Raw genomic sequence first — 15,247 nt, 5'->3', positions numbered from 1 at the left:
TTATTTCATTGATTTCTGTTTATGATGCTTGAGCCAAGATATTTATATAGTGTGTGTTGGCCTAAAATGGGATTTTGGGGCTGCTACAAACTATTTGCATATTTATTACATCAGTTAACCAACCTGATGCACCCAGTGCATAGGTGGGGGGGGGGGGGAAGGAGCAGCCGTTCCCCTTCTGAGCACAAATGGCACCTTTTTAATTTATAGGCGCCTTTTTTAACTTTAATCACCCGGCAGTGCTCCACCTCGGCGGGGGCCTTCACGCGCTCCGGGTCCCTGGCAGCATTTTGGTCTTCAGTGCCACCGAGGACCCGGAGCGCCACATGCTGAGTACAGGCGGGTGGCACCTTTTTTTTATGTCCGCTGCCCCTGTTTGCTCCACCTAGCTACTCCACTGGATGCACATGCTTTAACAAAAAGAATATATGGAGTGAAATTCTGGTGCCACTGAAATCAGGGTTTAGCCAATTGATTGCAATGGGGCCAGGGTTTCAATTCTTGTCTTTTTTTTTTTTTTTTTTTTAAAATACTTAACAGCACTTTAGCCCACATCAGCGTTAAAGGATTCCTTAAGGAGAGACCTGTCATAGTGAATAATTAAAAAAGGGCAAACGTTAAGATCCAACAACCTTGAAAATGTCTCTTGAAAAATACAGTTAAGCTTTTAACAATGAAATTGTAATCAAGTAGCTGGGAAAATGTTTGGTTTTTTTTTCTTTTTTGAAAGAATTCTTCCTGGAAAATAATGCTATTTTACAGGCAATTTCCATCAATGATATATACCTTCAGTTTCCTGGATATCTGATCCACCTACAGTATTTGCATGTTGAAACAACATGAATATATCACTACAATTAGAACACACCTAACTGGTGTATTTTAGGCAACATGTTTAGTTGCTAACATATGAAATCTTTGAAGCTTCCACCTTGTATTAATGTGAATATTGGTCAGTGTTCCCATGATGATTAGACTGCTTCTTTTGCTTGGAGCCTAGTCACTGAAGTAATTAAAGGAGAAGGTTACTGCAAAGATTGCGACTGCAGCTGCTATTACCACACCTAAAAGGACAAAGGAAATACAACTTCCATGAGTGAAGAGGAGAGTACAATCACCACAAGGCAGGGTGTGAAGAAAAGGAAAAGTGGGAACAATAAGAGTCATTTTTAACATTGCTGAGTAGCACTACAAGGCCTAAAGATCAGATTACATTATTGTTAGTCATAGAAATTAATTTTACAAGACAATCTACATAAATAATTTTTCAGAGTGCAAAGTTCTTCAGAGATTCAATTAATCATAAACTCTACTCTTATGGGCCAGATCACCAAAAGCCTAAACGCATTAACTCTAAGTTATGGCTTGATGATACCAAACGGACTCTCAGATTAAAGGTTATGGATAAAAAGGGGCACAAACAAACTTAAAATTCCAATACATGAATTAAATGTTTCAGATACTGCTTTTGTAGTTTTACATTCACATTTTCCTATTGTTTTAAAATGTTTCTCCCCAGTGTTGTTATGCACAAGCAGGGCAAAACTGGCTAAATGTCGAGAGGAAAGAATTGTCATATGCACAAATTAAACAAACAAGCAAACAAAATATATATATTTTTAATCTCCAATTTACAGAAAACTTAGGTGTTACTTGTAAAAATATTAAATAAAAACAAATGTAGTGATAAGTAGGCTTTAAGTTGGTGTTGTAGTTGTTCCACTGACTAATCAAATACCAAGTATAAATCCACATTTTAAGAAGGACAGATTTTCATCAAGATTTACTACAATTTCTTTGCTCACCAGCTTGATGTCTGCACCAGGGACTATAATACAATGTTGATTGAGGAAAGACTTCTATGATGGCTGGAATTCATTACCAAGATAGCACAGCTCATCCTTGCAAGCAGCATAGCGATAGCCGCATGAGCACTGCTATGAACTAATTCATATATTCATTCAATGCACCTTGGAAGAAGCCACTTGCCTGCTCTCTCTTCCTTGATTGTCAAAAGAGAGGTTATAAAAATGGTGGCTTCCCAGAAAGCAATAGGGCTACCTCAGCCACTTGTTTTGAGTGAAGTTTTCCTTATTATCTGTTTTGTGCAACTTAGATCTGGTTCTGATTCTGAGATATGCTGATCACCTACAACTCCCATCTGGGGAAATATTTTTAAAAGACTACTGATGTAATATTTAAAATCACTGCTACTATATTGTTTCTCTCATCAAGATTAAAGCTTCTTTTCAAATATCAAACGCCCCATCAATATTTCATTATTTGCTTTGGACTTTATCCAAAATGGACTTTGGACAAAATGCTGAACACTTTGGTCCCGATGTAGCAAAGCACATCATACATACATACATACATACATACATACATACATACATACATACATGTTTAACTTTAAGCACGAGACTCAGATGCCAACAGGACTACTCACATCCTTAGAGTATGATCTTAAGTGCATGGCTAGATCAGAGCCAGAGTGCCACCAATCCGGTCCAGAAGTTCATCTATGCAGACAACATCTGCTCTGGGCTACAGGCTCTGACCTTCTCAGAACTGAAAAAGATCCTGCGTAATGATGCTGCAAAGCTGGCCAACTACTATAAAACATGGCGCGCCTTCAGTCTAGCACCAACAAGACAGTCTCTAACATATTCCACCTCCACATGTCAACATTAATAGGGAATTGAACATCATAATGGATGGCCAGAGGCTGAAGCATATCCAGTTTACTTAGGTGTGACCCTTGACCAAACACTGACATACAAAAGCCACCTGAGCAAGAAAGCAGTGAAGGTCAAGACACACAACAACCTTCTCAGCAAACTGGAAGGTTCTTCATAGAGAGTAGATGCTCCAACCCTAAGGACCTCAGCCCTTGCCATCGCGTACTCAGTAGCAAAGCACTGTGCATCAGTATGGAGATGATTGGCAAGCACCAAACTTGTTGAAACGCAACTCCTCTCAACCGTATGCATCACCACAGGAAGTCTCCGACCAACTCATCTTCCATGGCTTCCAGTTGAGCCACATTGCTCCCCCTCACATCAGGAGGGAGATTGCAGCTGGTAAGCTGCTTGAGAAGGTATGTGCCAATCCAAGCTTGCCCTTGTTCAAAAACCTTTTTAACCCACTAGCTATACATCTTTCCTCACGACACCCACTGTGTTTGAGGCTGCCATGCCAGGACGTGATAGTGGAGTCCCTGTAGTGGGAAGACTGGTGATTAATATCAACCACCAATCGGTTCCTTGTCACAGACCCTATTGCTCGCCCATCTGGCTTCGACCTGGGCCTTTCTTAACTAATTCCGGACTGGCAAAGGCCTCTGGTGCAGCCAACTAGCACCATTGGGGTCTTTAAGACAATCGAAGCTGCAGATCAAACAAACAATGATACACATTGTAGAGAAAAGTGTCCACTAACCAACTTCAGCGGTTGGCTCCACAAGCACCACTTGGCCACTAAGCATGCTATTGCTTGGCTCAGCGAATACACACACACACACACACACAATTGCAAAACTGAGCCTTTGAAGAGTGAGCCAAATAACTCCTCCCCCCCCCCCGCCCCAATCTCAACTTTTAGCAAGCACATAACTATTTGGCTTAAGCCCACTGAAGAACAAGTCACCTTCCCCCCACCCCCCGCTTTACTAACTCTGTGCTTTAAACCGTAAACTAAATTATGCCGTTTACTATGTCCTCACATTCTGAAAATACTACCAATACTGTGGGAGCAAATGACAGTGAAAGACTATACTTGTCAGTTCTACAGTGCCTTAATGGGCTTATTGGAGGTAACATACCCATGTTTTGTTGAAGTTTCGATAGCAGCGTTGCTTTTGTCAATTGTATCTGTTGTGTGTCATCTGTGTTGTTGACAGGTGGATTTATATCAACTGCACGAAATTGAGAGATAAAAGTTTAGCAAAACCAAGTATTCATTCACAGTTTATAATACACACCTATATTTTGCAATCACAATAATACAAATAGGACATTAAGTTTATAATTCCCGATCTGCTCTACCAGTGGACTATATTGACCATTTTGTATTATTATCAGTAGTAATGAGGTACCTGTACTGAAACTTGTGCTATTCAACCTATTCATCAATGATCTGGAAAAAGGGGTGAACAGTGAAGCGGCGAAGTTTGCAGACAATACAAAATTATTCAAGATAGTTAACTCAAAAGCAGATTGCAAGAAGTTACAAAGGGATCTAACAAAATTGGGTGACTAGGCAACAAAATGGTAGATGACATTCAACCTAGATATGTGCAAAGTAATGCACATTGGAAAAAACACACAAATATACGATGGGTTTTAAAATAGCTGTTATCACCCAAGAGAGATCTTGGAGACACTATGGATAGTTCTTTGAAAACTTCTGCTCCAAGTGCAGCAGTGATCAAAGAGACATACTATTGTACGTCAAGCATTGTTATGAAAAGGATAGAAAGTAAGACAGAAAACATCATGCCACTATATAAATCCATGTGCACCTTGAATACTGTGTCCAATTCTGGTCACCCAGTCTCAAGAAGGACACAGGAACTGGAAAAGGTCCAGAGAAGGACAAAAAAGGTGATCAAGGGTACAGAATGGCTTCTATATGAGGAGAGTCTAAAAGATTAGGGCTATTCAGCTTAGAAAAAGAGACAAATGGGGGAATACGGGGGAGATAGAAGTCTTTAAAATCATGAATGGTGTGGGGGGAAGAAAGTGTTATTTACCACATCATACACACAAAAACCAGGAGTCACCCAATGAAATAGGCTGCAGGTTTAATACAAACAAGAGGAAGTACTTTTTCCACATAATGCACAACCAACCTGTAGAACTCATTGCTATGATGTTGTGATGTCCAAAAGTTTAAAAGGGTTCAAAAAGGACCTTGTTAAGTTCACGGAAGATAGGTCCATCAATGGCTATTAGTCAAGATCATTAAGCACTCAACCCCATGCTCAAGGCAATCCTATACATCTGATGACCAGGAGCTGGGAGTGAAAAACAGGTATGGATAACTCCAGGGAGAGTGTACAGAACGGCAATTATGAAGCTCTGGTACAGGCCACTGTTGGAGACAGGACACTGGGAAAAATGGACCAGGTCTAGTATGACAGCTCTTATTAGTAATAATAGAAACAGCAGCTTAGCACCAAAAGAATGCTAAGTGCTATACAAACCAGTTAGAGACAAAAAGGTAAAAAACTGTGAAAAAAGCATTTAAGTGACATTCCTAAGGCCCATTTTCAACAGTAACTTTGACACTTAGGAGCTGAAGTCATTTTTCACAATTTTTCCCAGAACCTCTACTCCAAGAAGTTTTAGAAACTCAGGGCTAGAAGTTAAGATTTAAGCACATAACATTACTCACTTAAGTGGTTCCATTTAAGTCAATGGAACAACTGGGAAAACTGAAATGAGTAGTTACTCAGGTACATAATCGTCCATAGAACTGGATCCTAAACTGGGGCTTTACAAGAAGAAACTACATTATTTTTTCTTAGAATGAAAGACAACCTTCAGTTTTGTTTGTTTTACTGCACTTTGTGTCCTTGTGCTGTTGGCAGTAGTAGAAATGCAAGGCTGCATAGAGTATTTTTTTTTTTAAATCATGACTGGAAATAGTTATAAAGGAGACCATAAAAACCAGCATTTAGATGTGAAAATATTTAACCTATTATTGTTACAGGTAACACCTAAAATTAAGTAATAAAGAGATTGGATGGGGGGGGACGGGGAAGAGGGGATATCTCTTTTAGATTTATTTTGTGCGTTTGACAGAACCTCATGTGTAGTTAGTTTCACCCATCCCCATCTGGATACCTCTTATCATTGTGTGTAGAAAAACTCCCAAATAAAGAAGAGAAAAATTTTAAATTGGGAAAATCTGACTGTAAAACTTCCATTAAAGATGAGAATGGGAGGTGGTGCTCAGGGGCAATGTAATGTCTGAAAGTACTTTTCACTCATTTTGTAAAAACTGGGTGGGTTTCAAGTTGACAGTGCCTCTCGATGCATTGTCCTTCTGTAAACATATTGAGACTGTAACTAATATTACTAGAAACACACACACACACACACACACACACACACCAAAGCATCCATTAACCAATGCAAAAATATGCCACATAGGATTCCCAAACACCGAAGTCCTTTATTTTTCCATAAAACAAATACAGCCCAGACAGTGGAAATAAACATTTCTGTACACGTCTTTGTCTGTGCATTTTAATTCTGGCCAATTTTTGAGACCGGGAGAATGATTTAGAATCCAGTCCTGTGTCTTTGCTAAAAGTGCCAACTGTTTGGTGGACACTTGTCCAGTTATAATTAGATTGAGCTCACTAATTGATTTCATACATAGAGGAAAACACATTGGCCACTGTTGACTTAGGCTGGAAATAAACCACTGATCTAAAGTTGAAGGGTTCTGTATCCCAGCCAATTAATGGTACTTTCAGAATATGTGTTATATATTTGAGGGAGAAAATTCACAGTTTCATTATTTACTTTAAGCATACACATAAAAATTCACCCAGATTGCTTCAGATGTGCAACAAACAAGTGACTACACGGGGTGAATCTATTAATACTATCTGCCAATGGTGCAAGCAGGGGCTTCTATATTGGCATTTTCTGTAAAAGTGAAGTTCCACCGGATTTAATCTGGGAAAGTTAGGCCTAAGTGTTTTTCCCGCCCCGCAATTATGTTTCAATGTGTTCTTGTACCAGAATCCCTAAAAGATGGCCTTGTTCTATTTAGAATAAGATTTTCTACCCAGCAACTAATAATAATAATAATTTTAAAAATCACTTGTATTAAGGAGGAGCTTTGAGCACCAAAAGATTTCACATTTCTAAGTAATATACTCTTTAACTAGACCCAATAACTTAATCTTTTAATGAAAAAAAGAAGAATAAAAAAGAATTTACAGCCAATTATCAGCAAATGTAAGGAAATGGAGACTGGAATCTAAAAATCATAATACAACCTGTCGATTGCTGGGTAAATATTTGGAAATTACTGTCCATTAAAGTGGATATAGCATTCAAGTTAGTAACATGAGGAAGATGAAAATGTATTTTCATTTGAGTTGAGATGAGTTGCAGCAACAAAAAAAAAAACAAAAAAATGCCAGTAGGATCTTAGCCCACATCAAAATAATATATTATGAACATGACAAGGGAAATTATACAGTGAAATCTGTTTTAAGCAACCACTCAAGGGACCAATGTCAATTACTCACTGGAAGTAGCAGTTCAAAACACAGGTAGAGCAGAATTGGACTCCGTATGTTTGGAGATACTCTGGGGTTGTCTTCTATGACATGCTTTGCCTAAAGGAGTGGCTTTTCACACAGGTTTCACTGCACCATCGTATCATAGCAGGGTATGGAGGCACCACTTGCAGTATTATGTTATGCTGCAGTATTATGTCTTGACTGTTATAAATTACTTTTTGGATTAAGTCCATACATTTTACAGAAGTAGAATCTAGATAAGAAAAGTTTTACTTTGTCAAAATATAAACAGAACTCCACATAAGCAAGGCTGCCAGATCCATTCATTAATCATCTAGGAATCACTGAGCAATACAAGGCAGTGCCCTCAGTCTCATGCACCAATTACAGAAATTGCTACACTTCCAGAAGTACTTTCACCATTATATCATCAGCTATTTAAGTAAGTTTAAACAGGATCTGGGTTGATCAGATGGGTGGCCGGTGAATCATCTGAGATGACTCATATATGGCAGCTTATGAAATTCTAACGCCATCTAACTTACACACAAATGAGGTCATTTAAAAATCAAAGCTGTCTCCCTTTGTGAAAGCATGTCTCTACATGTTTTTACTCCAGAAACGGATAGCATTGTACTGTACATATATCATAGCAACTAATGAATACAATTGCTTAGCAACTTATTTAATGGAATGCAGAGGTTTGCAGTACTAATCAAGAATAAAACTTGGATAATATTTCATTTACTACAAACTACAGTTACCAGAAAAAATACACATGCTCATCTGTTTACAGTGTGTGGAGATCTGCAGTTCAAATATTACAGTGAAGAAAATAATTTGATATTTTAAGAACCTGTATTGGAAAGAAAAGCTAGAAACAGTGTTCTTTCTAAATATATATTTTAATAATGGTTTCAATTTCATAATAAAGTTCAGAATTTTGCATTCACAGAAAAACAACCTTTTTCAGTCAGCATTTAAAAATCTTCATAACTCTGGGCAGGGTAATGAAACCCTCCCCCCCCAATCAGGTTTATATGGCTCTGATGGCATTCCTACAAGCACAGTTATCACTTTGGGGGCTGTTACTCTTGAGAAGGACATTAATGCACATGGTTCACAGGATGGATTAGAAAATAAAATAAATAATAAATAAATACCTGTTCTTTGTAGTAACCCAAAGAAGATTAAAGCCTAGGACACAAAGCCCAAATCTAAAGCAGCACTGATATAATGCTGTGTACAATTGTCTAGTGCAGACGCTTTCTAATGCCAATACTCTCTGTCCCTTGCCTTCGCCAGATCTTAAACTGCCTTACAAAGAACAAGTGAACAATAAGAAATTACGGCCACTAAAATTGTATTTGTGTTTACCTACTCAATGTATTTAATTTGTTGGTGCCAGGAGCTAGGATTTGGTGAGGCCAATTGCTAATGCAAAAGCTTTCAGTTGCTCATGTCAAAGCCCTGGAATACCTTGGAACAACAATCTGAGAGTTGCTTATACTTTTCAGATATATGACCGATTAGTTCTTCTTACTATTTTCCATTTAAAAATTTTAAAGGCTGAACCATTGCAGTGGGTCGTTAGCATGAGCTACAATGAAAAGATATAGTGAAAACGCTTTTGTGACCAGAACATGTGGATCTAGTACACAAATAACTACTGTATGTAATTCTTAAAAATATGGCATTGTTCTGTGTGTTTTGAGTAAAAAAAAAAAAGTTTAAATCCTTTTCATATATTGATTCTCTCCTAACCATATGAAGATATTAAATTAAAATAGTGTTAAATAGAATCACTTAACTAAAATGTAAGCAGATTTTTCACTATTAAAAAGGAATGAGCATATTTTTAGTAGATATTTTTTAGAAATATCTATATTGTGTAACAGTAATTGAGAAATTTTAAATGGAATTTTAGATACGGTCATATTTTCATCAAAAACAGGTTTTTAAGATGTCTAATATTATGAGCATTGTCATAACAGAAAGGGTATGTCAAAATTCACTGCAAATGTTAGCATTAACTCTCCATTGTTGCAGCACACCAAGTTTTAGGAATGCATGCTTAAGCTTTGAGAAACAAGTGATGCCATTCAACTGAAGACCAACTGTTCACATGAAAGATATCTCAGGAAAATTCCAAACTTGCGTTATGTCACAAAAATCACATAAATAGCGGTACATGTGAAAGTACACAAGACCCACCTAAATTTAATTACTCCTTGTTTCCTTAAGCATTTAAGGTCTTCCTAGTCAGGCTGACAGTTAAGCTTCATTTCTAAATTAGCAAGATAGACTGGAGAGTCTGAGGGGATTGTCTGTGATTCTGTGGTAAGACTGGTATAGTGACCCAGGAGTTCACATTTGTTACTGGCTTGGTGAAATCTAATTATAGACTATAACACCAGTTTTGGGGTGTCTGCCCTGTTTTCCAACAGTCTTCTCTGAAGTAGGCACTCATGGTCGTGAGCCATTTTTGACAGCAAGATATCTTCATTATAGCTCACCTACAGTATTCTGTTAGCTGTAATATTATTTTAACAAAAACAATGTTAGTGTAACACCAGTGGGTTTTTTGGTTTGCTTTCATTTTTTTTTTTTTTTTTTTTTATAATTAATCCCTAATTCATCCCTGTGTACTGTCACTGAAGTGCATTGGTTAACACCAGGGATGAGTTTCACTCATTATTTCCAGAGAAGTTGAAACATGGGGACCTCAATTAATTTGGAACTGATGGAGGAGTTTCCAGCTAGTAATGAAATTCACTGAACAGAAATATGAAACTCATCACAAGAAATCACATTCCAACCTACAGTCAACTCTACAGCAACATTTCACGTTTTCCTCTTCAAAACATATCCAGGTTTGAAGCAGTGAAAGTGATATTAGCTATGATAAAACTAGAAAAGTATTAAAATGTTTTTGACTTAAGACATTACAAAACCATAGAATAAAACTCCTCTAACCATATTGGGGGAAGAGGACAGGTGGGGCGCGGGGGGGAAAGAGAGAGAGAAAGAAAATAAGCGTGCCTCAGATATTAAGGCTATATTTTCCAACCGCCACCCCCACCACATTTGACTATCTCACCTGGAAAGGGATAAATGTTTTCCTTATGAGTTAGCAACTGCAATCAGGTGATACAGAAGTGAAATTCTATATAGCTAATTATACCACAAAATACTACTAAATTTTAAAAATAAGAAAGTATGAAAAAAGCTCATAACTGGAATACAAAAAAGTTATTTACAGATACAGTGTTATTTAGCATACAATGGAATTCCATGTTAAATTAAATGGAGAGCACTGCTCCAACAAAAAAAGTCGTGCACAACACATTTGACACAGACAAATTAAAACTCAGAATAATGAGACAAAAATCCCAAACAAAACTCCAACAAAAATGCTGGAAATAAATGTTTTCACAGTAAATGTAAAAATGTGTTTGATAAAAGCTTTGTTCTAGTTAAAATATTAAGCTACTGAGCAAGCTCTTGACTAAAATATAAGAGGTCAGAAAGTTCATATGTGGTGCAGTTTTTGTCTCAGTCTTTAAGAAAATAGATTTATAAATTCCTCATGAAATAAGGTCATCAATAACTCATCAACACACTGCTTTCATGGAGTTTTAAATTAATTACATTAGTTTCTTGATGAAGCCTTGTATATTGCTACAATAAAAGATTTAAGATTATCATCACATTTTTGTGGGTTGTGACTAATTACCAACATTTTTGCCATCTTACCTTGAACAAAGCTCTAGATAGCTGAAGTGCTGATACATGACACAACCCATGAGAAAGCAAAAACATATCAAGTAACTCTTTATTATATATAAAATATGACAGCCTTAAGCATCTTATTCCTGTAATATAAGTAAGTATATTTAAAATGTAATTACACTAGTATACACAAGAGGTACAAGATACGAAGTTAGCCAGATTTAAGCCTTGATGCATTCAGTGTAGTGTAGTGAACCTCAATCAAGTCTGTTGGTTAATTTATTCATAATCCCAGTTATAGTCTAATTTGGTTCTTCACTCAGATGCTATATTTACCTGTGTTTATTTCCTCGGCTATGTGTATAGCTTCCCCATGCACAACTTGATCCAACATCTCAAAAAAACGCTCTTGGATTTCGCCAGCCGTTTCATCTCCAAATTTATAATCACACAGCATCACATTTGATCCGGCAATGGAGGCAAACACTCTGTGAGGCAAGGCATGAAACTCTCTCTCAGAATCTAGAAAGAAAGGGGAAGGAAATACTTGCGTAGCTGTGGTAAAGACATTTTAATAATCAGCATACATTATACAAACAGTTGTAAACAGGACTGTTCAAGGCATCATGTAAAAGTCTGATTTCAAACATTTCCAGCCTAATTGTTACTGTTTCATGTAAGTTCTAGCCACTTATATTTGTAAATGGAAATTATATTCCTACTAACTAAAACTTTTCATACATTTTTCACATAACCCTCTCTTCAGTAGTCCTTAGAAATAGCCAAACGACCTTAAAAATGATTCTGAATTGAGAATGTTGACCAGGCCCTTTATCGCTTTAGAAATGATACAAAGAGCACTCTCAGGAAGGTTGGAGATAAAGGAATTGATGCATGTACCAAACAGTACACAATTTCAGCATCATAAAGGATATCAAAGAGTTATGGTTTTATGTAGTTAACAGCCATGGAGTACAAGTGCCACCTAAAGACAGAATGGAAAACTGCATGCAAATGATAAAATCTACTCCGGCCATATTCCCCATTTTGGATAATATTAGCTAAAACAATATTTACAATGAGTTTATTTCTCAGTACACATAGCACCATAAACATAACTTAATGTCATCTAAAGTAGATGAAGACGACTATTTGGCAGCATTCAATTTTCCTTTCAGTTAGTCAAACAGTTACTCTTTTTTTTAAGAAAACCACCCAAAACATCACAAGACATTTTCCAACTCTCCAACTTAGCAGATCTTGGGTAGGAGAAATTAACATTTCACTCAGCTGATCACATAGCGTTTGTCATTTTAAAACATTCCTTTAAAATTATTATACGGTATGAAGGATAATGAATGATATAAACTGGCCATCAGGAAGTTTAGACTTGAAATTAGACAAAGGTTTCTAACCATCAGAGGAGTGAAGTTCTGGAACACCTTCCAAGGGAAGGAGTGAGGGTAAAAGACCTATCCAGCTTCAAGATTAAACTCAGTAAGTTTATGGAGGAGATGGAATAACATGATTTGGTAATTAACTGATCTTTAACTATTCATGGTAAATAGGCCCAATGGCATGTGATGGAATGTTAGATGGGGTGGGATCTGAGTTACTACAGAGAATTCTCTCTTAGGTATCTGGCTGGTGAATCTTGCCCACATGCTCAGGGTTCAGCTGATCGCCATATTTGGGGTCGGGATGGAATTTTTCTCCAGGGCAGATTGGAAGAGGCCCTGGGGTTTTTTTTGCCTTCCTCTGCAGCATGGGGCATGGGTCACTTGCTGGAGGATTCTCTGCACTTTGAAGTCTTTAAATCACGATTTGAGGACTTCAATAGCTCAGAGATAGGTGAGAGGTTTATTGCAGAAGTGGGTGGGTGAGATTCAGTGGCCTGCATTGTGCAGGAGGTCAGACTAGATGATCATAATGGTCCCTTCTGTCCTTAATATCTACGAGTCTGATGGATAACCTAAACATGAACCAACTGAGATATATTAGTATACTAATTTGGTTTTGTGGTTTGTAATTGTATTAAGATACAAAGTTCACTATTATGGAGAATAAATGTATGTAGTGAAAACAATTCTGGCCTTGAAATTAATACAAACCCAGATAGCCTTACAATTCATTCAATATGCTGAGCTGATATACAAGATACATACCTTTTTATTTAAATGTAAAGTGAATTTTGTATATTATATATATGAAACCTCAGAGGTGAAATACTGGAAACTTTAACACTACATGGGCTACCATTTGTAAATCTGGATAGGAGCATAACAATTCCCATACTGGCTCAGACCTGAGGTCCATCTAGTCCAGTATCCTGTCTCTAACAATGATCAGCATAAGATGCTTTAGAGGAAGGTGTAAGACTCTTGCTGCAGGCAAATGTGGTATGGTCTGTTCTGCATGTTAGGTCTCCCCCAAATCCCTAATAGTTAGGATATGGATAATTCCTTTTTGAATCTTGCCAAGTTCGGTATATTGTTTATTTCCCTGTTGGGTGGGGACATCACAAAAATAATTGGCTGATTCTGACTAAGTATCAAAGCCCTTCTGTATTAGAGATCTTGATGCCAAGTCCATGACTATGGGGTACTGTACTGAGGGTCAGCTATGCCAAGAAAGGAATAAAGTGGAAGTTTAATTTACACTCGGGGCAAGAAAGTATTTAATAAACATTATAGGGGGAAAATGCAGGCCGAAAGAACAATGCCTGAAGTTGAACGAAATCCTTCTGAAGTGGATAGCTGAAAAAAAGAGGCAAAGGAGTGACAAGTAGAATTTATGCTGCCTGATGCACTTTTGTTTCCCTCTAACTAAACCCAGATTTCAGTATTTCAGATTGAATCCTGATGACTATCAGTAAGGAACTCCAGGAAAACAAAAGGCAAATTACATTAGAAAAAGATAATTTGTTTTCTTCTCTAGTCTCCTACTTTTTTTGGCAGGTGCCTCATTTATAAGCAGATCTTCAAACAATATTTCACAACGATCAGAGAGTGTGTTTATTATATCCCTCTTCAAAGCCTGCAAGGACAAAACAAAACAAAAACAACCACCACAAACAACACGTCAGCCAGTTTGCAAGGTATCTGCGATTACCTAGAAACAATCATAGAAAAAAAAAAAAAAAAAAAGTCTCAGTTTGTCCTATGCATTTAGGCCAACTTAACCGTGATATGCATTAACAAAATCAAAATATAAAAAAAAACAGGAATAAAAAAAAAAGCCTGACAAAGGGAACCTAGTATCAAAAAACCAAAACTTTCCCCTTCAGTATCCTACCATAATAACAACAAATCATCAAGAAGTGTGGTTTTGTTATTATCTGTTTGTTTTAAATAAGCTTCAATATTGAAAATAAGCATATGACCAAACTCAGGAGACTGGGTTATCTTCTTGGCCAAGTTACAGGCTCTCTTTAAAAAACTTTCCTAATCCCACAATGATTTTAAGAGACCTAATTCATTACTGTCTGAACTGCTTGGCATGCCGCACACAGAGCTGCAATAGAATAATTAGGCTATCGAGACAAATACTGCTTTCACATATGATCCTCCTCCATTAAAACCATTCCCTCCACTGAAACTAATCAGAGTACAATATAGCCCATTACTATAACTAGTCTGTTAAATAAAACTGTTTTATGCGATTAGGGGGTTTCCTAAACATAATAGAAGTTATCTGTTTATGGTGCTTTTATGCAAAATGCTAGTTTGATTTTAAAAAGGTGTTGCTCGTCAAAAGTTAGTAATGTTAAATTTATAAAACCTGCTTCATCATCAAGTCACAATATTCTCTCTGTTGTGTTATTTTTATGTATTTTTGTTATGAACATTATGAGTGAAATCTTGTCTGCATTAAAGTCTGTAAGAGTTTTGCCAGTGTTCAATGGGGCTCAAATTTTATCCTTTGTCTTTAGTTTGGCTATGTCTACGCCAGCTCCTTTTGTTGGTGTAACTTATCTCACTCAGGGATACGAAAAAACACCCTTCTGAGCGACGTAAGTTACACCAAGAGAAGCACCGGTGTGGACAGAGCTATATCAGCGGGAGACACTCTCCCACCGACATAGCTACTGCCGCTCATTGGAGAAGGTTTAATTATGTCAATGGGACAGCTTTCTCCCATCGGCATACAGCAGCTATGTCGCTGTAAGGTCTCTAGAGAGACATAGCCTTACTCACTAACAGAAGTGGGAGACTATATGAACAATTTCAAAACATGTGGTCTGTTACC

At 37.2% G+C, this 15,247-nt stretch overlaps 1 protein-coding gene across 5 annotated transcripts in view; it reads right to left on the bottom strand.

The window, feature by feature from the left end:
- Positions 1 to 45: 45 nt before the first annotated feature.
- ODR4 (odr-4 GPCR localization factor homolog) overlaps positions 46 to 15,247 on the bottom strand; it is a 29,793-nt gene continuing 14,591 nt past the window's right edge. For all 5 annotated transcript variants that reach the window (XM_038414206.2, XM_043490700.1, XM_043490702.1 and 2 more), the window contains exons 11-14: positions 13,945 to 14,035; positions 11,336 to 11,521; positions 3,824 to 3,916; positions 46 to 1,064 (exon numbers count right to left, since the gene is read on the bottom strand). In XM_038414206.2, the coding sequence (XP_038270134.1) occupies positions 997 to 1,064; positions 3,824 to 3,916; positions 11,336 to 11,521; positions 13,945 to 14,035 (438 nt within the window). In that variant the 3' untranslated portion in view covers positions 46 to 996. The remainder of the gene's footprint in view (positions 1,065 to 3,823; positions 3,917 to 11,335; positions 11,522 to 13,944; positions 14,036 to 15,247) is intronic.

This window comes from Dermochelys coriacea, chromosome 8 (genome assembly GCF_009764565.3).
Source record: "Dermochelys coriacea isolate rDerCor1 chromosome 8, rDerCor1.pri.v4, whole genome shotgun sequence".
NCBI classification, from domain to species: domain Eukaryota; kingdom Metazoa; phylum Chordata; order Testudines; family Dermochelyidae; genus Dermochelys; species Dermochelys coriacea.
Note: the sequence above shows the minus strand (reverse complement) of the source record. Positions and strands in the feature narration are given on the sequence as shown.